The sequence below is a fragment of the Uloborus diversus genome, chromosome 7, assembly GCF_026930045.1.
Source record: "Uloborus diversus isolate 005 chromosome 7, Udiv.v.3.1, whole genome shotgun sequence".
NCBI classification, from domain to species: Eukaryota; Metazoa; Arthropoda; class Arachnida; order Araneae; family Uloboridae; genus Uloborus; species Uloborus diversus.
The window spans coordinates 16,429,390-16,453,475 of NC_072737.1; the positions used below are offsets into that span (position 1 = coordinate 16,429,390).

Genomic DNA, 24,086 nt, shown 5'->3' on the forward strand with positions numbered 1-24,086 from the left:
TAACTGTGACTGTCCCTGCGAGCAAAGACGATGCAATCAAGTAAGCCCTCTTTATGTAAGATAAATTAATACCTTTGAGCTAAAAAGTAAAAATACAAAAAGCTACGTTAAAAAAAAAAAAATAATAATTTTAATTTTGTCAACTTGAATTCAAATTATGTTTTTCGCAATCACGAGTGTGTGCGTATATGTAGGCGTGTGTGTTTGTGTGTGGGGGTATGTGTGTTTGTGTGTAGGGGGTATAAGTATGTGTGTAGGCATTTGTGTTTGTGTCTGTGTGCAGGCATGAGTGTGTGGGTAGTTGTGTGTATGTGAGTGTGTAGGTGTATGTGTGTGTTAGTGTGTATATGTGTTTGTGTATGTGTGTAGATGTATGTATGTGTGTAGGTGTATGTATGTGTGTAGGTGTATGTATGTGTGTAGGTGTATGTATGTGTGTAGGTGTATATATGTATATGTGTGTAGTTGCGTGTATGTATGCGTGTAAGTGTGGGGTATTGACGCAACCTGGAGACGATTTTCGCTAGAGGTGCAGCATCGTGAGGAGTCGGTCGACGGTGATGCTGCGGAGGGTGCTGGCGGGAAAATAAAATCATAGGAACGCCAAAAACAGTCAATTGAGAACAATAAGCAATCGTGATTGCTCAAAAAAACTTTTTTTGCCGAATATATTTTTGCTTGAAAATCACCCGTCAATGTATGACGGGAGAAATTACTTCTACATTTGAACGAAGCCATTGCCTGTTTGGTGATATTTTGATAGTTGAAATTTTAACCCTCACTCCAGTGGATTAACCCTAAACTACAGTAGGTAGCCTTCATTGTTGACCACTTTTGCGTTTTTTCATTTCCCTGAAATGACAGTCTTATTAGTAAAACAGTTAAGTTACCGGATCTGGTTCAACCTTGTCACGATAAAGCCTTTCCATGCATGTTAAACATTAGCAAAACATATTATCATGCCGTGGCGCAAGTTTCATTGTTGATGTCGTCAGGAGTGTTACTCGAACATTCCCTATTACATATATGAGGATGCCTAAGGTTCCATCTTTTTTCCTTGAAAAATAGATCTCTTTTAACCTCGAAACATGTGTCTGTACAGTTTTTAGGGGATTTCGTACTTCTCAAATGAATTAAGGAACAAATCGATTTTTGCTTAAAATGAACTTGGACACCTTTTGTATATTACAGAAAAGTTTTTAAGCAACCTGATCGATATTAATACAGTACACTCTCATTTTTCCGGACTAACTGGGAGCATAGACAATCCGAATAATCAAAATTCCGGATGTTCCGAGTAATAAGAAAAACTGATTCTTAAATAGGCAGACTTTTTGTTCCAGCAAAAAACAATGTTTTGCAGCAAAACTACATAGTATATAGGGTAAGGTGGGGCATTTGTGACTGAAAAATCCATTGTTGATCTTTGATTATTTTTAACTGGAAAACCATTTGCAGCAAAGTATTAAAATAACTGTCACGTGATGTACTACAGTGGTGGACAAAATTATAGACTCAATTTTTTTTTCTTTTGTTTCAATTATAACATGACTCAGTTTAAATTATTTTTTTTTGAATTTAAGATGAATAGTTGAAGAAATAGTTCTAAAATTAGTACATCTTATCAATTAAATTAAAAAATTCATGAAATTAGAAACTTTGCAAATTTAATATTTTATCATTACGTGAAACCTGGACAAAAGTATAAACTCAAAGGTAAAAAATCCAGGATTACGAGAAAGTTTCGTTCGAAAATGTTAATTTAAAGCCATAGAATGAATAAATGTTGCCATCAGTGATTGCTAAAAGTTTTGTTTTTGGAAATTAATGAGAAACATATAAATGCACCGTTGGACAAAATTATAAACTCGATTTTTTTTTCCATTTTTTCAATCATAATTTAACTCGGTTATTTTTTTTTCCAGTAAAGATAAATAACTGACTAAATAGTCCTAAATTCAGTATAACTCATAAACTTCATAAAATAAATAATTTAATTAAAAAAATTATCAACTTTAATATCTTAATTCGCAACTCCAATAAACTATAGGGGCGCTGCAGCCACTGTCTAATGGCGGATGAAAAAGGTAAAACAAACAGATGCCGTAACTTATAACTTGCTTTGAAGCTTAATGAATGACAGTAGTATTTCATCGTACTTGTGGGAAATTTTCTTTTTGATTCCTCTGAAATTACATTACACCATAAACTCTCTGAAGCCTGTAATTTTCTCCAAAGAAAACACGTGGAACGGATTGTTTTACCTTTTTCTTTAGTATTGTTAATCACGGCAAGGTAGCGTATTCGAGCTCTGGAGTTGCGAAAAACACATGAAACCTGGACAAAAGTGTCAACTCAAAAGTAAGAAACTCTGAAGTTTGGTAGAATTTTATTTTTAGAGTTTTGAAATGCCTCAAGGTTTAAAACTTACAGAGAAACAAGTAGGAAAAATTGTGGCCTACAGAGATGCTGGTAAAACCCAGCGCCAAATTGCCTATGTAGTTTAATGCTCCCAAGGGGCAGTAAAAAATGTACTGAAGGATTCCCCAAGTTATGGAAAAAGAAAAAGGACGGGGTGGCATTCGAAACTGAGAGAGATTGAAGATATATTTTACGCACAGCATCAAACACTGGAGATTCTTCCAGCAAAATTCTGAAGACTTTAAAACTCAAGGTGAGCTCTAGGACAGTTAGAAGAGTTCTACAACAAGCTCAGAATATGAAGTGGTGAAAAATGAAAACACAGCCAAAGCTGAAGGTTCGGCATATTACTGAAAGATTTCAATTTGCACAGAGACATATGTCTTGGAAAAAAAGGTGGAATTCAGTTGTTTGCTCCGATGAAAAAAATTCAACTTGGATGATCCAGATGGCTTAAGATACTATTGGCATGACATTAAAAAAAAAAAAGAACAACATATATTTAGCCGAAACTTTGGTGGAGGTTCTGTAATGGTTTGGGCTGGTTTCTCTCAGCATGGTAAAGCAGGATTGGCGTTTCTCAATGGAAGACAGAACGCTGAAGATTACCAATTAATACTGGAAGTTAATCTCTTACCTTTTGCTCATCTGATTCCTGTAGGTAACTGGTTATTTCAGCAAGGTAACGCGAGTGTACACACAGCGAAATGTACAAAAGAATGGTTCAAGCGCTGAGGTATCAGTTATCAAATGGCCAGCTCGTAGTCCGGATCTTATTCCGATTCAAATTCTTTGGGGGACCATGGTTCGCAAAGTTTATCATGATGGGCACCAGTACCAAACCCCAGAGAAATTAAAAAGGGCAATACTTCCAGCATGGAACGCATATGCCACTGCAGCTGTTGGAAACTCTTGTGAAATCTATGCCTAGCCGCATATTCGAGGTAATTCAGAAAAATGGTGGCCCAAATCGTTTTTAAAAGTTAGGAGTTTACACTGATGGCTAGATTTAATGCAGTGTTAATTTTTAAAACATTTCAAATATTGATTTTTTTTTTTCAATTTGTCCATGTTAATAGCAAAATTACATTTTCCTAAATCTCTGCTTTGTTTTGCTAAAGTAATTGCAAATGTAACTTAATTAAACTCAACATTTTTTTTTGTCAGCTTATAATTGTGTTTACGCAGTATCGTAAGTTTGTAATTTTGTAATTCAGCATTGGTTCGTTTTTGGATATTAAATTATTAAGTATTCGAATAAAATTCTACCAAACTTCAGTTTCTTACTTTTGAGTTGGTACTTTTGTCCAGGCTTTATGTGTTATGAAGATATTAAAGTTGAGAATTGTTTTAATTAAATTATGTATTTTATAAAGTTTATGAGTTATACTGAGTTTAGGACTATTAAGTCAGTTATTTATCTTAACTGGAACAAAAAAAAATTAACTGAATTAAATTATGATTGAAAGAAAAGGAAAAAAAAAATGAGTTTATAATTTCGTCCAGCGGTGCATTTATATGTTTCTCATTAATTTCCAAAACCAAAACTTTTAGCAATCACTGATGGCAACATTTATTCATTCTATGCCGTTAAATTAACATTTTCGAACGAAACTTTCTCGTAATCCTGGATTTTTTACCTTTGAGTTTATACTTTTGTCCAGGTTTCACGTAGTGATAAAATATTAAATTTGCAAAGTTTCTAATTTCATGAATTATTTAATTTAACTGGTAAGATGTACTAATTTTAGAACTATTTCTTCAACTATTCATCTTAAATTCAAAAAAAATAATTTAAACTGAGTCATGTTATAAGTGAAACAAAAGAAAAAAAAATTGAGTCTATAATTTTGTCCACCACTGTATATATTTAGGTACATAATATGCTATTTGTGGATGCACTTTTGAGTTATGGTTAAAAATGTGTTACTTTTTTGAAAAGAATTTAAAAAGTCACATTTGCCCCGGGACTGGGGCATTAATGATTTTTTGAGGGTCATTTGTGATGGCTGCCAATTATAGGTACTTATTTTAGTGCTTTATCGTACAGAGTAATTGTGATGAAAAATTTACATTCTGAAATGCAAGTAGCTACATTCTTAGTTTTAATATGACAATAGGTTCTTGAGAAATTAAATTTTATTATGACTCACAAATTAGAACATTTTTCAAAATTAAAAATGATACATGAAAAAAGATGTTATAACCTACAATTTATGAAGGAAACAGTGCAAAAATGTCATTTTTGAATTTTTTAAGTATTTTGTACATTAAAGAAATCATTGCATATGTTTTTGAGTCCAACGTGAATGGTACAATTCCTATAATATTTAGTGGACCAGCAAATATAAATGGCTTATTAATTTCTGAGATATCATCTCTTCTTGGCCATTGGAAAGTTTGGTTTTCAGCCTTGTAAAGAAACTTAAACATATATCCAGTTCCAGTTTTATTCTCTGACAAAACTCTCCCAATATATAATAACACTTTTCAAAATATACAGCATAATATTTCTCTAACTCGACATGAGACCGAACTTTATTCAATTGTTGTTTGAGTCATTCTAAAGTCCATTCTTTTAAATCACCTAGTAAATTCAGTTGAGTTCCATAAATTTTGCCATCATCTTTATCAACAGAACTATTTTCATTTTGACTCTTTATCTCAGGATAAATTTCAAGTTTCCCTATTTCTGCATATTCTTCTAGTTCATCAATAATAAAGTCACTCACAGATATATCACCATCACTGTCCTTGTTCAACTCTCTATTAAGTTCTTCTTCTAAATCTCCATCTACTTCGTCACTGTTTCAGTACTTATTATGCATTATATTTAGAGTCTTATGAATTTAATAAATAAAAGATAATACTTTGTAATAACAGCAATACATTTGAAACTTACAAACCAAAGATCTAAGTGATGTTTAAAAACATGCTTCAAAAGAACACCAACGGGTAGCCATATTTGGAATCACTTTTGCCCCACACTTGTCATCACTATTGCCCCACCCTCATTTTTAAAGGGGCATAAGTGATTTCACTTAAAATAGCTGTTATAAGTGTTATAAAATTCATATTATTATAAAATTATAATGTAAAACTTCATTTAAAATAGAGCGGTATAAAAATTATATTTTTAGAAAAAAATTAAAAATTTAGTGAAAACCTTTGTAGATTATCAACAAGCCTGAAATCCATGTTCAAAAGTAATGTAATATGAAAACTCCATCCATTAAAAAGTATAATGTAAATTCCTCTCAAATACTTTTGAGTGTTATATAAGACATTTTAAGGTATAAGACTGAGGTAATTTCATACAGTAAATAATAATATCACAGGAGAAATAAACCCTGGTCACATTTGCCCCAAATCACAATTGCCCCACCTTACCCTATTGCATCTAGCAAATAATACTTCATTTGTTATTCAGTTCAGTGGTGTCGGACTGGCGCTCCTAACTCCAGGTTGCTTGTTTGAATACCATAATTTATTCAACGAACTATGCAGGCTTAATTAGCTTAATGAAAATCAAAACTGAGTATTTGGCATATTTATTGTTCGTTCTTACAAAACCAATTAAAAATTTTTATTTCAGTAAAGATATTTTTTTAACTCTACAAATTTTATCTGGATAAACCAGAGATCTAGATAAACGGGGACCGGATAAACGAGGTGCTACTGTATTGTTAAAAGGCTTTTATAAATACTTCAACTGAACTGTTTTTCTAATAGTTTCGTAACATCGATGCTTTCTCGGTTTGGTTTTTTCCTCCAAATCATTCTAGTTAAAGTGGTAAAACTTCAAAATGTAGTCTTCAAAGAAATTGAAAATTTTTGTGAGTTAACACACGCAATTTTATTTAACTATCGATGAGTTTTTCTGCATCTTGAACAAATAAAGCATTTAAAATGAGGAAGTAACAGTTCTCTTCCACTTTTTTCTATGGATATAAACTCTTTTTAAATTTCTTCTTATAATTATTGTTATAAGTACTATTACTATTATTATTTTTACTTCAAAAACAAATTCATTTACAACAAAACAAATCCCTAAAATTATTCATACTATTAGGAGTGTAACAGAAGTTTTAGCAACTAGATATGGATGCATAAGAAAAAGAGAAAAAATTTGAAAATCTTTAATGTTTAACCAAAAAAAAAAAATTTAAATTTTCTATTAAGTTTATTTTTGTTTTTCTTGCGAAAATTATTAATTAAACATAACTTTTGAAAATATGATGTAAATAATCTTTTTTACTAATAATAAAGCTGAAAGTCTGTGTGTCTGGATCTCTGGATGTCTGTTACTTGCATAGCGCCTAGACCATTCGACCGATTTTCATGAAATTCGGCATAGAATTAGTTCGTAGCATAGGGGGGAGCACCTCGAAGCGATTTTTCAAAAATTCGAGTTTGTTCTTTTCTATTCAAATTTTAAGAACATTCTACCGAGCAAATTATCATAACATGGATGAGTAAATTACCATAACATGGACAAGCAAATTACCATAACGTGGACGGCAAATTAACATAACGCGGGCGAGCAAATAAACATAGCAAATTGGCGAGAAATTCATCATCCATTAGTTATAAATATACAGGCAAACCAAATGATCTTTTAATTTTTCCACTACGGGCAAAGCCGTGCGGGTACCACTAGTAAAACATAAAAAGAATAGTGTAAAGGTATCAAGTGTTCTTAACATACTTGTACAAATATCTTCCTTACGGTATGTGTAACTGCTTTTAACTGCATTCGTGCTTTTGTCAAAATGCCGATAGCGCATACATCATTTTTACTTCCTTTTACAAAAAAGGAAGTATTGTATTTGCGAACAAATTTTCACTCAAAAATCGGCCGTAATTTCCATTTTTCTCACACCCGAATGAATGTTGAGTTTTTTTTTTCGACTCGACCACACGTGGATATATACCTAGGAACCTACAGACACCCGAAATATCCATTTTTAAGATCCCCGAGCTAATTACAACGAGTTTTCTCATGACGTCTGTATGTACGTATGTATGTGCGTATGTGTGTATGTATGTCACATAACTAAAGTGGTTCACATGTTTTTTTTTTTTTTTTTTTTGCTTATTCTATCAATTTCAGTGACAAAAAGTACTACTTTTGACTGAAGGAAACAACCCCATTTTCGTAAACGTTTTTTGTGTTGCATTCTACCAGATGCAAATGATTTTTATATCAAGGGTGTCCACGAGGAGGCAGTCATGGCGCAAACTGCGCCATTGATTTTAGATAGGTGATACATTTGGGGTCTTTTTCAGGGCTCTAATTCTTAAGGGGAGGGAAGGGGGTTCTCCGTAGTATTTATGGGGGTGCGCCATAGTTTTCAGAGGGATAAACAAACCTGTTGGCATTGTGTTTCAAAGACTCCTTTATTTCATGGACGGATCTTTGTTGGTATATTTTGATTTCGGGCATTGTTTAAAATCTCCAAGAAGAACATTATTGCCTTATGTATGCAAATTAGTTTCATTATATAAGAAGAGGCATTTCTGTGTTTTGTTCGGATTGAGATTCTGAATTGTTGGTAAAAGTTACAATAAGTTAGATATTTAGCATTATCTTTTGCATTACTGTTACATCACCGGAAAGGTGAAAATGTAAACTTCCAATTTTTAAGTGAAAACAGATGATTTCATTTGTTTTTAGGAATGTCTTCTTCTTCACAAGTTTTAAATGAAATTTTTATAATTGTTTTAAACCGGTTTACTGTTGGAAGTTCCATTAGTTTCTTTCCATTTAGAATTGCTATGTATTTAGCAAAATTTAGAAGAATTTAAACATACCAAAGGAATTTAAAATATCATTTTTCCCTGCTGGGTCTCCTTTTATTTCCGTTTAACAAACCGCTGATCAATTTTTCACTCAAAACGTTGCCAGGCAGTCGATTCACTATCTCTATTTTACTTACTGGTAATCGTCGTAAAAGAAATCAGTTTTGCCTGGTACTAAAAACCCAATCGGAAACGCTTTTGCATAATTTTACGAATTTTTAATATTGCACTCATGAAATTTTCTTGTTGCACTTAAGGATTTTCCTTGTTGTACAAACAAATTTTTCTTGTTCTTTTGCAGCCGAAAGGTCAACTCCCACTCCACATAGTGTGCGCACGCCCCACTGGTCAAGCACTCACACCTCTACAACTCCTACTCAAAGCCACAGGAAAGGAAGCACGACTGCTCAAAGATAAGGTACGTGTAGTTGGCGCTCAATTTCACGAACTTCCTGTGACCACGAATGGAGTTTGTAATATCAAGTTAGTGAACTCGAAAAATGCACGAAAAAAAAAAGAAACTGTAGGTTAGATATGCAACATTAAAGAAAAGAATTTTCTGTCAATGAAATTGAAAATTTGTCACAACAAAACTAGTACAGTAAAAACCTGTAAAGTTGACTACTATAGTAAGTTGACCAACTGTCTAAGTTGATTGCTTTTTTTCAGTTTCAGAATTAGTCCTATAAATGAACCTCTAGAAGTTGACCACTAAAGTAATACACCGCAAGTGGTCTAGGTATCATTTATGAAAGTAATCATAAGCTTTAGCTTTCTTCAGGGCAATATTTTAAAGAGAAAAAATATTCCTGTTTATTAATATATTAATAAACTTTTTATTATTGTTTTGTACATAAAAGAGGGAGGGATCAGAAGAAAAACCCAAATGTGCAGAAAACTGATGGAAAACCCGTGGAATCCCGGAACGTTGCCCGGAAATAATCTGTGACGTTTCGGAATTCTCTGGTAGTGTGAAACCATATTGGAATCAATATCAAAATAATATATGGATGTCCTATGCAAAAATAAAGAGTGCACATTTTAGACGAAGACCATGTGTGGGAAAATGTTCGATAAAATCCAATCAAATTATAATGAAAATAAAATCCGTAGCCAATTAGCTCTAATTCATTACAGTCAAAGTCACTTAATCAGAGAGGAATCCATAAGTATGGCAAACGTTGGTAATAAAACAGCAACTCCTTATGCTTACTTTTCTTGTCATTTCTTCTGAAACAGGATGCAGTATTGTCCTTCTGGCCAAATTGATTTTCTCATAGGGACACTTCACAAATGATGTCACCTTTTGAGCGGGGTGGGGAGTTCATTAAATTATGGCAGTTTGTGACAAGGGTGAAGGAAGGGCTGACAATAAGTGTTATATTACACATTTTTTACTCGATGGGCTCAGGAAAAATAGCGTGGCATGCGAAAAAAGGTAGAGAGGGTGTAAGCTGAAGTTTGACACTTTGTGACAGAGGTAGGAAGGTGGGTCAAATTTGTTTAAAAAATGTGGCATATGTACATACATCCTTTAAGCAATTTTCTACTGCTATACAACCGTTATATTAGAAAAACAGCTGTAGTATTGCTGCCAACAATCATTTATCGTGGAACATTTGTCCCTATACATTTTGCTAAATTAGGGCGACGGCACCAATAACAGACATGCTTAAGACATCGCTCTCTGGTTATCTCAATTTTCTGAGTCTTTTAATATACGAGTATTTAGACTTTTAAAACTTTTTTTCGCTCATGCAACTACATCTCACCTAACGTTTGACAGCTGTTGGATATCCTCTGAGTTAGTTAACTCCATATATATATATATATATATATATATATATATATATATATATGCTCAATTTCAATAAAAGGTCCCCCCCCCCCGTAACCAATTCTGATGATACCCAATAACAGATAGGCTGAGGAAAGGATGAGTCATGGACAGAACTCCTCTTTTCTCTTTAAAATGTGCAAACGTTCTTTCATTTCAGATCTAAAACTTCTTTAAATTCAAATGAACATGAAACGCCAGCAGACGTGGTGGCTGCTCATAACCTTCTACCACCACTGCCTTGTAAATACCGACTGGCTCAAAAAATTCACTCAGATAACACTAGATGGATGCACCGTATTCATGGGTCGCAGCAACATCCATTTTACCCGCCCAAAATTCTTATTGTTAAAATACAAACTTATCACTGTCTGTTACTGGTGCCGTTACCCTAACGCTCTGCAAAAAATCACAACTTCGAATTTTTACAACAGTTACATTTTTCCTTTTTCAGAATGGCAACATCCCATTGATGCTTGCCGTTGAAGTAGGCAACCACGGGGTCTGCCGAGAGCTTCTGATGCAAGATGCAAAGGAACAACTGTCCCAGCGTCGTCCCGACATCAGGGACACCCCCCTTCACATAGCATCCCGGAGAAGGGACATAGACCTCATGCGACTCCTCATCGAAAAAGGATCTGCGGTGAACCTTCAGAACGTGAGTACTTGATTTCTTTCTTGTAGCTTATTTCCACAGTATATGCTATGCCTTAAAACACCTGGTATGCAGTGTAGGTGAAAATAAGAGCATTGGAAAGTGATGACTCAATTTGTTTTCAATTTGCAGTCTTGTTTGGTCTTCAAGAAGACACGCCCAAGATTTTTCTCCGACATTGCCAGCGGAAAATCTTGGGCGTGTCTTCTTGAAGACCAAACAAGATTGCAACTATCCCTCCTCCCCAGCATTGAAACTGTTACATCATTACTGGTCACGACTACTTACAAGCCCATCTTTTTAAAATCTCTGGGGTGGGCACCAGTGGCCGATTCTCCACTGTTCCCACTATGTGAAGGACTATGCAAATGACAGGGGAGCATCTTTTTGACTGCCCCGTTCTTCTCGACGTGCTCAGGTTTGTCGTCTTAAAAGAGCTTTCCCGCTCTACTACTACATCATTGTTGTATTGGACTGCAAGGCGCCTTATGTCCGAGAGGACGTTGGCGGGTGTAATAAAAAAAGAAAAAAATATATCGTTAGTTCTTCGTGGATAAAATACACGGTGAGTCTAAACTCTTGGGCAAAACTATAAGAGTTGTTAGAGGGGACGATAAGAAGCAATAATTATACTGGAACACATGGTCGCAAACGCAATGCTGACGTGCTACCTGCTAACAAAACCAGAAACTGATGGATGCAGAAAAGGTCAGAAATTTATGACACAAAGACGATTTTACACAACATTTTAGTTTTTAAGAAAAATTTAGAGCGGTTGTTAAAAGATGTTGGCTGTAACTTGAAAACACGCGTCACAACGACAACGGAGTGATCGGTAAAATCTTGTCGGAATGACTCGTTATTGCGGCACTCGTTATGTTGTCATTGAGACGCATGCGATACAGCTGCAGAGAGCAAATTTCAACAACCGTTTTAAATATTTCTTAAAAACTAAAATGCTGCACAAAATCGCCTTTGTGTAACAAAATTCTTCTTAGCGTAATAATTGAATTTTGCTTCGTATCGTCCCCTATAACACCCTTAAAGTTTCACCCAAGAGTTTAGACTCACCCTGTATTTGTTAACTAGGTTAAATCTGTTCACTAACCATTTTCGAACTTATTACATTTAAGTGAACTTACTACATTTAAATTAACTTTACTGCATTTAAATTATTGATCTAACATGACTTCTCAGATTTCAGGATTTTTGTTTAGAGATTAATTACAAATAATTATCACTTAATATTTTGCTGACGTCTTTCACTATCTTGAATGTTTTACTATCTTAAGGAGCGGTTCAATACTTAGAGTAGAGTGGCATTTAAATCATTCGTGTCTCCGTATAACATTTCACTTTTTTTTTTTTTGATTACATTTAAATTTCTAATTCTTTTGAGTAAAAGTGTTTCAACATTGACAGTTCGGAAAGGAACTAACGGAAGATTGATCATTCGGAGTTGAAGTGTAGCAGTACCTTGTTCTGAATGGAATCGTTATAGCAGATACGTAAGTCTTCAACGAATCTTTTACCTGAAGAATAAATATAATTCACGAAGACTTACGGCCCTATTTCTGTCCTACAGAGTGAGGATAAGTTTCTTCTAGTCGTATCCTCAACTATGTGAGTCTTACGGGCCTGTTTCTCTCCCACAGAGAGATTAAAATACTTTCCTAGTCATATTCTTAACTATGTGAATCTTACGGACCTTTTTCTCTCCCACAAAGTGAGGAAATTACCCTTCTGTGAGTCTTACGGGTCTATTTCTCTCCCACATAGTGAGGAAATGACCCTTCTAGTCGTATTCTCAACTGTGTGAGTCTTACCGGCCTATTTATTTCCCACAGAGTGAGGAAATGACCCTTCTAGTCAAATTCTTCATTGTGTGAGTCTTACGGACCTTTTTTTCTCCCGCAGAGTGAGGGAATGACACCTTTACATATCGCTGCCATGGAAGGGGACGAAGGGATGCTGAAAGTGCTGGGACAAGCCAATGCGAGGGCCAACATCCTGGACCGGAGAGACCGGGCGCCCTTGCACTTGGCGGCAGAGAGAGGACACACCGGATCGGTCGAAATCCTGTTAGAAAAATTCCACGCATCAATCACACAAAGAACTAAGGTAAGATTTGTTTTTGCTTTCTGGAAAGCGGATGGAAAGGATGGTTCAAGTTCAAATTTCAGAGGTTTGCTAAAAATGAACTAATTGTTAGAATTACTTGAAATTTTTATGTTGAATATAGCCGAATAAAAGGGGACGATCGAAAAAAGCAATAGTTCAAAATGTTTGCTGTAGATGATGCTTAGCTCGTCATAACAGAAATGCATTCAAATACCAATGATCATTGCGACCCGCAAGTCCAAGCTTATACAGATGACTTTTCAGATGAAACTATCCTTATAAGATGATCCGGAGTCCACATTACACAATTAGAAAACTCAACCAAACAACTCAGATATAGATCAGGTAACATAGCTTTTAAATTTCGATTGCTAGTTTAACGCAATTCAAGAGATTTTGAAGGTGTGCAGCAATTTGAATGGTTTAAATAATGGTAATGTACTAGTAGTTTAAATAAAAACAATGAACTGGTAATTTATTGTGCATTCAAAGCTGCTCTGGAGACAAGTGTACCAGGACACTCAAAGCTTACGCTGGAAAGCCATAAAGTATTTGAAAAAAAAAATGATCAAAAGAGGGAAACATGCACCATGTAATGCATACCTGCACATGTGGGCAGCTGCGTGATGACAATGAGGTAGCTGACAAGGACCTCTGTGCAGAAATTTTCCCCATCAACATCTTTCATTTTAATGAATTGGATCATAACCTAAATCTAGAAATCCTAAAAATAGAGATTCTATTTTGAACTCTTTTTAGTAAGTTGAAAACTGATTTAGGAATGGTTAAAATGTACGTTTATGACGAAATCTGAAGGGAGTTCTTCAAATTTCTTTTTCTCTTTGGCCACCTGAATTTTAAATTACTTCCATTCTTTTGTCTTCATATCAGCAAAAGATTTCTCCTATTGTGCATCCATATCGCATCGTGAATAATTATCTAATTTCAAAACTGATTGAGGGATTATTAAAATGGAGACTTATGTTGAAATCTTCAAATTCTTCATCCCATATGAATAAGTGCCACTAAACAAATTCCGTTCACTTAAAGAATCTTCTTTTCAGGAAAAGATTCCTTCCCCAGCTATCCTTTCGTACCGCATCGTGATAAATATCTAATCTAAAAACTGGTTTAGGGATGGTTAAAATTTGAATTTATGTTTAGATCTAGCGTAACTTCTTTAAGACCTTCGGCTATGTGGTCCGGGCTGTGTTTTCGGGGTTTAAACCCCATCCGAAGTGTTTTAAAACTTTTTCAAAAATAGTTTTTCTATCCCTTATATTGCTCCGAAATTATTAATGCTATTTTTATATTTTATTTGAAAAACGAAATTACTACGTATTATTGAAGAATTTCTTACAAAACAACACAGCGTTTTCCTTCAGATTTTGAATACCTGACCGCTATCAAAACCGACAAAATTCTTTAAATTAGAAAGTGGCAAACTGTATACTTAATATATTTTACAGGTTTCATACAAATACAAATTTAAGAAGTATTGCTTTGAATGCGCCTATCTGTCTTTGAGTGCACACATCTATTCTTCTGAGTTTTTAAAAAGGCATCCAATAACATAGGTGAAGTTATGTACTGTACACATCACATTTTTTCTCTTCATTTAATAGATACATCATCTTTTACATTAGCTCTCGTTAATAAATGCCCTTAAAGAACTCATTTAAATAACCTATTGTAATACAAATCAATAGAATATACGATTAAAAGCAAATTTGATTTATTATATCTATACTGATAATATTAAGCTGCAGAGTTTGTTTGCTTGTTTGAACGAGCTAATCTCAATTCCTACTGATTGGAATTGAAAAATTCTTTTTGTGTTGAATAGTCCATTTATTGAGGAAGGCTCTAGGCTATTTTTTTTTTTTTTTTTAAATTTGATTAACCGAAACATTTGTAACTGCAAACAAAATGTTTGATTAAATATTTAGTTCTATGAATTCCTAATAGATGGCGGGGCAAGTTTGGTCCTCTGAATCCCTAATAGATGGCGGAGTAAGTTAACTTATCGAGAGGGCGCTGGCTACGCTATTGTGCGACTGTTATAATCAGCGAATTGATTTTTAAATGCTTTTTGTTTCGATATTCAGGTACACAATTTGATTTTGTAGGATTTTCCAATAGGATTTTGTTTTCCTTTTTTCTTCAACGTTTGTTTTTGCTCTTATCGTTGAAGATAGTTTCTAATCTAAGTAAATAATTTGATTTGTCGTATTATTCAATTGTGATTATTTCTTTTACGCTTTTATTATAGTATTGTTTATTTGGCGATACATTTGAAATTGGAGAAAAAACCCCGCTTCACTCGTTAAAGGGCGGGTAACGGTAGTGTGAGTGATTGGCGCGTTAAGCGATGAACTATACAACTGAAGGATTATTTTGAGTTTTAAAGCTACTTTTAATCTTTTTATGCGTTTTGGCAAATAGTTTTAAAATCCAAATAGACTTTAATGGTTTTTTTAAAAGGTGTGTACGCATTTTAGTTGAGGGAAAATTATCATTTTATATCAGGGGGGGGGGGGATCGTCGATTTTTTCTACTCAAAGCACTTCCTTTACATTCTTAGCACGAGCATCGCCGTGAGGGTACTAGTAGATTTATAAAACTCTCCCCGAAACAAAGATTTGGTTACGTCCCTGTATAAAGTACAAAACAAATTCCTTTCTCTTGCGGAATCTTCTGCTCAGCAAAAGCCCTTCTCCGACTATCATTTCTCACCTCATCGTGATAAGTATCTAATCTGATAATTAGTTCCTGGATGTTTAAAATTCAAACTCATGTTGAAATCAAACGCAAGTTCCTTAACCCCCTGGAGTAACGTTGTACTTAACACATTCAGCTGTCTTGGGGAATCTTCTGCTCCAGTATCTCTCCAATTACCATTCCGCACAGCAAAAAAATCGTGATTAACTATTGCCATTTCCACGAACCCGTGTTCTCTTTTGTCGTACCACAGCATGTACTAAGTGCCCGATTATTATGCTCAACCCTGCCTCTTCCATGGCACGCACGCTCAGATCTCACTCTGCAATCTTGAATGGGCTTTCAAGTGGAGGAAAGAAATCTCTCGCTTAAAATATGAGCAGGACGAATATTATTTATTCAGCAAGCGAGGCATTTTCCGACTCCCTTACTCGCATCTCTAATGGAGGGTTAGATTTTTTACCTCCTGATTTTGAGTTTTCTTTCTTTTTCTCCCCATTGGACAGAAACATTCTGTCCTTTTGCATGTGAAGCAAGAGTGTCTTCTGTCATTTGCGTCTTCATTAAATACTCTTTTCACGAAGTGAAACAGTCAGTGTTGTGAAATATTGTCGTTAATGGACAAATTGGAGGGATCAGTGCCATAAAATGTCAAAATTGGAGAAAAAAGTTTTTTTTTAGTTTTACTTATTGTGCCATGAAACACTGGAAAATAGTTCCTGCTTAAGTTTTTTTTATTATTCCAAATTTGATCCTATTTCTTGGGTGGTTGTTGCCGTGCCCGTGAGAGAAGACACAATTGTCTGAAATCGTGTGCAGATGGAACATATTTAGTGAGGTTAAGAATATTTTCAAAATAAGAGATACCTGCTGAAAGGGAAATCCCCAATGTGAAGCAGGGAAGCCTTCCTATTGAGAAATACACTAAGAAGTGAATTCGTATTATAGTTTTATGCCAATGCTACGCGAACTTCTGACTTCAGCTATTCTTCCTCCACAACTATACCTACTTTTAGTCACATTTGTAATTTTTCTTACGTTTGTAAGTCTGGGTTTCCGCCGCTTGTATCTGAGAGATACGCCAGTTGGTGTAAGTAAGCTTTTGTTGTGTTGGATTTTCTATTTATTTTGTTATTCAATGCTTATATGTTATACGTTTTTTAGGAAAAGGCTCTTAGAAACACGTTTAAATGGTGCTCCACTATAATTAAAACTTTCTATTAAAGGATTAGAATGTGGTTGGTATCAGTTACTAGAACATTTTATGGAATCCCAGTTTCCTAGAGATTTTCTAGAAGTACGTTTTTTTTTACAATGAACTTCAACGCGAGGTTGACATTTTTACAGCGTGATCAGTTTTTAGTGGATAGTTATTATTTTTTGCATTCGTATTCACTTGTTTGAGAACTAGAAGTTGTAGTTAATGGTGTCTATCTATCGCAATATGTTTTTTTTTTAATTTTTTTAAATTTTGTTCAATAGATTTTAAAGTTTTTTTCTCTGAGAATTATCTTTAGCTTGACTCTCCTCTTTTTTTTCTTTTTTAAACCCGTAAAGAGAGTTTCAATAAATGTATCTTGTCTGCATGTCTGGCTATCTGTGGAATCTTTTAGCACCTAAACGGATGAATCAATTTTGATTGGTCTTCCCCCAGAAGTTGCCTTAATCCAGAGCTGTGATCAGTCTTTTTTTTTTCCTTCACTTTTTAATTTAAATTTTGATTAAAAATTATTTTTCAGTTTTATGTTGTAAGTATTATTACTTTAATTATTCCGAATGGTTTGTATATCATTTTAATGAGAATGAAGTGTCTCCGTCTGTCAAAAATACTATTTTTAGTCAGTAAAATTAATAGAATAATGAAAAAATAGTAATAATACTTTAAAACATGGAGCCAAAAAATACTTCTGTTTCCCAAAATTTGACTTTTACTTATTTTTTTTAAATGTCAGATTTCTAAAACAAAATATTTCATCGTGTAACGTTCAAGTGAAGACAGCCGTCTTGGATCGGAGCGCGTGGTTGTCTTTTATGGCAATATATCGCTTTTTGGTGATTTTTCACTGTGAGAGCAGTTATTAGCGGAACGAGAACTGTTAGTTAAATAAAATATTCATTTGGCGAAGTTTGACAATGTCCTGAAACTTTGTTCTGGTAATCCAAGCAACTTGCTCACTTGTGACGTCAGCAGCGAAAATGATAATAGAGACTGAACGGTCTTTAAGATTATATTTTAAGAGAGAAAATGAGTCAAAATTAAGAAGAAAAAAAAAGTAGCTCTCCCCATGTATTCGACCATGCGCTTTCAAAAAAAAAAAAAAATATTTTAAAGAATGGGAAACACACAAACTAATTGTTTTTCGAAGTTTTACCATTTATTGTACTTTTTATTAATTTTCCCTTTTTTGTCTTGTTATTTTAATTAAAGGTCTAATGAACTTCACCCTCATTTTTACTTCCTTTTACAAAAAAGGAAGTATTGTATTCGCAAAAAAAAAAAATTCACCCAAAAATCGGCTTTAATTTCCATTTTGCTCACCCCCGAATGAATGTTGAATTTTTTTTTCAACCCGACCACACGTAGATATGTGCCTAGAAGCGTACAGACACCCGAAATATCCATTTTGACGATCCCCGAGCTAATTACAACGAGTTTTCCCGTGACGTCTGTATGTACGTATGTATGTGCGCATGTGTGTATGTATGTCGCATAACTCAAGAACGGAATGTTCTAGAAAGTTGAAATTTGGTACGTAGACTCCTAGTGGGGTCTAGTTGTGCACCTTCTTTTTTGGTTGCATTCGGATACTCCAAAGGGGGTCTTTTGCCCCTTTTCGGGGGGAAATCATTGTTAATTTCGATGTAAACTCAAGTGGTGTTATAATGTGGTGGACACTTGGCGATATATCGCCAGTCTTTTGGTCGCCAAGTTTTGTGACCAACTTGGCGACAAATTTGGCGATTTTTTTTAAAAATTTGTTTCAATTTGGCCACTGTTGGTGATATTTATAGAGTAAACTAATGAATCACATTAAAACTGCCAATAATGAGAAAATGACATTAAATTGGAGTAAAAGGAAGTCATGCGATGCACACATCAGCTCGTTTTCTGTAAGATAATCGCCTTAATCTCAGCGGATCTGACATATATTCGACTGTCACAGCTACTGCTTAAGGGAAAATAAATCCTCCACATTAACCTAGTGCAAATTATACGGGACATATTAAAAGAAATGTTTTATGCAGTACTACAGTCCTCGGAGAGTTTCACATTTCATTTCCAACCTCATCTCACGCGAGGGTTCCTTCCTCTTACGTGCTTTCTTAATTGTGAGTAAGGCTGTTAATGATCTGTAACCGTAACTCTGAAGAATTGAAGGCCACGGTGGTTCGGTTTTTTTTCGTAAATTGAATCTAATCCCAATGCAGAGGGGAAAAAAAATGAGCGTTCATTTTAAAACTTGAATCTCATTAGTAATTTCTGGATACATTTTAGTTGGAAGGTTACAAAGAAACCGCAAAAATTTGCACGATATTAGTAAGCTTTCAAAATGATGAAAGTAATTAAAAGTTATGTTAAACACCGCCGTTTGCCAAATTTTCGGTTGCTAATCACTACTGCGTTGCATGGTCTGCCTCGAAAATTAAAGTTATGTCAAGTGACGCATGTTCAACAATAAGACTAAAATAAAATTAAAAAATAAAAACAGCGCAACATTTCTCTTCAACGTGTAGAAAGGAGTAACTTTATGACTCAAAATTTAAATGTAGAACACTTTGTTATTTTATCTCTTCAACGTGTACAAAGGAGTAACTTTATGACTCAAAATTTAAATGTAGACCACTTTATTATTTTATTACCCCCCCCCCCCCATGTGAGTTGCAGGGCATCAAAAGATCTTTGTGCCAACTTTGGCACTGAACCGATGTAAACTGGATTTGTATAAGGAATACACACACCCATCTCCCTATTCAGCCATTTTTATTTATACACATCAAAAAGACGTGCCCCAGAGTGATCAGAAAACTACCTGCAGCTACTAGGCTGCTGGGAACTAATGCAGAAAATACAGTTTTGCCAAATTTTGTAATTTAGAGGCGTTCGACAATGCGTAACATACGTTCTATGGAATACATGGAAAGCAAAAATAAAAAAAAAAGCTAAAGTTAGTAAAGATGAGTCTTTCAAAAGGTATAATATCTATCTTTTGCGAAAACAACATTATTATAGATATCATTTAATATCATTTTAACACATTTAGGTGCAAATCCAGTCATTTAAGTTGAAAACCGTCCGTAATAGTATATTCTATTACAGTAAACTAGTGGTACCCCGCCCGGCTTTGCCCGTAGTAGAAAAATTCAAAGGTCATTTGGTTCGTCTGTATATTTACAAATAATGGGTGATAAATTTCTCGCCAATTGGCTACGTACATTCGCTCTCCCATTCCACGTCATGATAATTTCGTAATTTACTCGTCCATCTTATGATAATTTTGCTCAGGAAAATGTTCTTAAAATTGAAATAGAAAAAGAAAAATAATCGATTTTTCGAAAAAGCGCTTCGAGGTGCACACCCTCATGCTACAAACTAACTTTGTGCCAATTTCATGAAAATCGGCCGAACGGTCTAGGCGCTTTGCGTGTCACAGAGATCCAGACAGAGAGACTTTCAGCTTTATTATTAGTAAAGATGAGTTCAAAGTAAATTTCAAAGTAAATACAGCACCTTCCAGGATTAAAATGCTCTAAAACTTTTTTTTTCTCTTTTTTTTTTGAGAAAGAAAATAGTCTTTCACATTTCGTTACTTGAAAAAAATAGTGACACAACACAAAAAATACCGAAAATGAAATTTTTAATTGATAGTACTTTTAAAAAATTGATCTTTTCTATGGCTTAAAGACGCAAGTCGTAGATAGCAAAGTTGCCGGTTGATGGCAACTTTGATTAAAACCTAATTTGACCTAAATTTAATTAAAATTTCTAGGAAACCAAAAAGAATAGCACAAAATCTGCATAATATGAACAAAAAAAATTAGCGTTAAGCATTTTGAAGGGTTATTACAATAACTAGAAATAGTTATGAATGAAACAACAATAAATTACCAATCGCAACAATTCAAAAAACGGTGTCCTGAAAAAGTTACTTTTTTGAGTTGTATCACTATTATTTTCAAGCTGCGATTTGTAAATTCTTCAGTGCAATATTGGAAGTAAAAAGGACTGTGCTTCCGGTACTTCTTGTTCATCTTCATTGGAGGACGAAAAGTCTTGCAGCATTTCTTTTTTCATAGATTGAATTTTAACAACGTAGATTATATTTTAAAAAGCACAAATAAAACATATTGCTCATTTTAGAACATTTATTTTGCTTTTCTTTAACTTCCCGGGCAAAACGTAAAATGCGGAAAGTTAATCAATAACAAAGTTACAATCTGGGTTAAATTAGCATAATTAGTATGTAGAAGAAATGGGACTTGATTTTAAAAACTTTGAGTGCAGGAAAAACGTACATTTGGTGGACGTAAAATCGGAGTTTTACTGTATATAATAGCACATACATTCTCATACTGGAATTCCGAAGACACGAGGAAACTTATTGATGGTTGATTCGGCTTAATTAATTAAAATGGATATTTTTCTGCCCATAATTTCGAGAGTACATCTGCAATTACGAACGTGCCGAAAAAATTAGTCAACAATAAAATTGGAAATTTAGGCCAAAATTGCAGTTAATATCTCTTTTGTCATTACAACACTTATTTTGCTTACTTCGTACAAGGAAAAAGAATTTAAAAAATGTACAATTTGTTAACCAACGGTTTCTTTGAATTAAATGCTCTAACGTTTTCTAACTTGAACCTTTAATATTCGTTTTGGTGGTGCGTTGAAACAGTAGTCGCAAATAAACGGTTCTTATAACTGCCAAGTTCCCATGATTTTAGCAGGTTAGCAAACTACAGTCGAACCCGCCGATCTCAAAACCTGTTTGTTTCAAAAAACTGTTCAAAATTCGCTGCTACGGAAATTGGAAGTACAACCTTGTTTTCTTTCCACTGTTTGAAGAACAAAAGTAGGCAGGAGATTAGCCCTAAAAGAAGAAATAATGGAGGACATTATTGATCCTTGGGGGAGGGGGGTCAGGAAGAATCAAAAAGCAGAATTTACAGCGATTGCGAAGTTAAAAAGAATTGTAGATGAAACAAAAAATAATTATGAATTGTTTATTTAATTAATTAATTTTATTTTTTTTTGTATATTACATTTTTATTCAGTTCACTGACAGTGTACGCATTGCTTGAACAATTCATAGTCGCTAGATTTAAATGCAAAAATCAAAACCTCCATGTCTCGAAACTTGTATTTCTCGAATTCTTTTTCTGAACCCTCGATATTCAAGATAGACAGGTTCAACTGTATTTAATATTGTGCGCGCTCGTTGAGTCCGTGGGTTTGTTTCGCGGGGAAAGTCCTGCATGCCGGTCGTTGAGCAGTCAGCTTTCCCTCTCCTTCAGCTTCATGTCAAAACTCTGGAGGTGGAGTTAACTGGTGGCACCAGCCCTTGATAAATAATCTAGTTATTGCCGTTCGGTTGGGGATAATGATGGCTCCTACTACTGGGGTGCTTCTTAAGAAATGTTCACGACTTGCATGGCGTTGACTAGAGTGAATGCCTTAAGGCAAGTACTTCCACGTTAGCAATGACTTTTTTTCTTTCTTTTTTAGGATGGCAGCACACTGATGCACATTGCCTCTGCTGCTGGATTTCCAGACATTGCATTGATATTTATGAAGAAAGGAGTCCCGATACACACTTCCAATAAGGTAAGAATCAGTGAGTGATGAGTAAAGCTGTGCGTTAGTCTTATATGAATATTTTCTTTTAAAGGGGAATTTAAGTGACTTTAAAACTTATGATTAGTTTTCTCCATCATCATTTCATGTTTTCCTTTAATTTATATTGTAACACTTTAACCCCCTTTATATTCATATTATTCTTCGGAAATTACCCGGTAACTGACTGATATCATGGAAGAAAACCATAAGCATTTTGACACATTCCACGCAAGATAGACATAATTTTAAAAATAATCCCCCCCCCCCCCCCATTTCACTGTTCTTTTTAAGCTAAACTTATTGATGTAGTTAAATTTCGAAAATATCCTTTGCCGATTTTTTCAAAAATACATAGTTTAAAAGATGTAAACTGACTAACAGGTAAAATACGTAATTTTTTTTTTTTTTTTGTCAGTTACGATGTTTTTGACTTTAAACAAATATATATACAGGGTGTCTATAAAAGAACTCCGGGGTTTTAAGACAAAATATTTTAATAAAGTAAAAAACGTACATACATGTTTTATACATGATTAGAAAGCTTACATTTTCAAGATTTTTTAACAACTTAGTAAAGTTCAATGTGAGCTCCGTTAGTGGCACGGCACACGTCGAAACGGTATTCTACCTCTTCCCATGTCCTGGCGAGCATGTCTGGGAGAACGGACGCCACGCAATTCACTATTCGTTCCCTGAGATGGCGAACATTTCGAATTTTCTCCGCATACACAAGATTGTTGATATGCCCCCAGAAGAAAAAGTCCAACGGAGTCATATCAGGGCTCCTTGGTGGCCATGGAATAGGTCCTTCCCTTCCAATCCACCTGTTTCCCAAACGAGCGTCCAGTGAATCACGCACACGCAAACTGAAGTGTGGCGGCGCCCCATCTTGTTGGAAGTAAACTAAACCTTTCTCCGCCTCAATGTCATCCAACTGAGGATAAATATACTCCTCTAACATGTCACAATAGACATCACCATTGATATTCCTTTCGGCAAAAATGAAGGGACCTATGACTCTGTCATGCATAAGAGCACACCAAACATTCACTTTGGGCGTGTCACGTTCGTACTCAATAAACTCATGGGGCAGCTCTGAACCCCAAATTCTGCAATTATGCCTGTTTACAGTTCCGTTCACATGAAAAGTAGCTTCATCACTAAAAACCACACTTTTTAAAAAATCATTATCTTCATCAATTTTATCCAGCATGGAAACAGAAAAGTCGAATCTCTTAACCTTGTCTGCCGGTTTCATATGGTGTAAAAGTTGAATCTTGTAGGCAGTTAAACGAAGTCTTTTATGAATGACCTTATGGACTGTTGATCTTGGTAACCCCAACTCCAGACTGCGTCTTGTTACCGATTTATTAGGGCTTCGAGTGCATGAAGCTCAGATTCTGTCCACATTCTCTTGAGACACACGCGGCCTACCCGGCGACTTTTGCTTCAAAACACTTCCTGTTTCCTTGAACGCACTTAACCACTGACGAATTGTTTTGTCTGTAGGCGGGTCAACACCATAGCTACGTCGAAAGTTTCTTTGTACAGTAACAACAGAATTAGTTTCTATGAGCCAAATAACACATTGAGCCTTTTGTTGAGGCGTCGCCATAGCGCGGCAGTCCAGACGACACTGACTGCCTGCCGCAGCCGCTACGTCATTTCAAGGTCAACGCTCCGCAGCGCTG

General features: G+C 34.8%; 1 protein-coding gene across 1 annotated transcript in view; it reads left to right on the forward strand.

The window, feature by feature from the left end:
• Positions 1-22,401, forward strand: part of LOC129226287 (receptor-interacting serine/threonine-protein kinase 4-like) — a 100,513-nt gene extending 78,112 nt beyond the window's left edge. The window contains exons 3-5 of the mRNA XM_054860889.1: positions 10,515-10,718; positions 12,633-12,836; positions 22,285-22,401. Coding sequence (XP_054716864.1) covers positions 10,515-10,718; positions 12,633-12,836; positions 22,285-22,401 — 525 coding nt within the window. The remainder of the gene's footprint in view (positions 1-10,514; positions 10,719-12,632; positions 12,837-22,284) is intronic.
• The last annotated feature ends 1,685 nt before the right edge of the window (positions 22,402-24,086 follow it).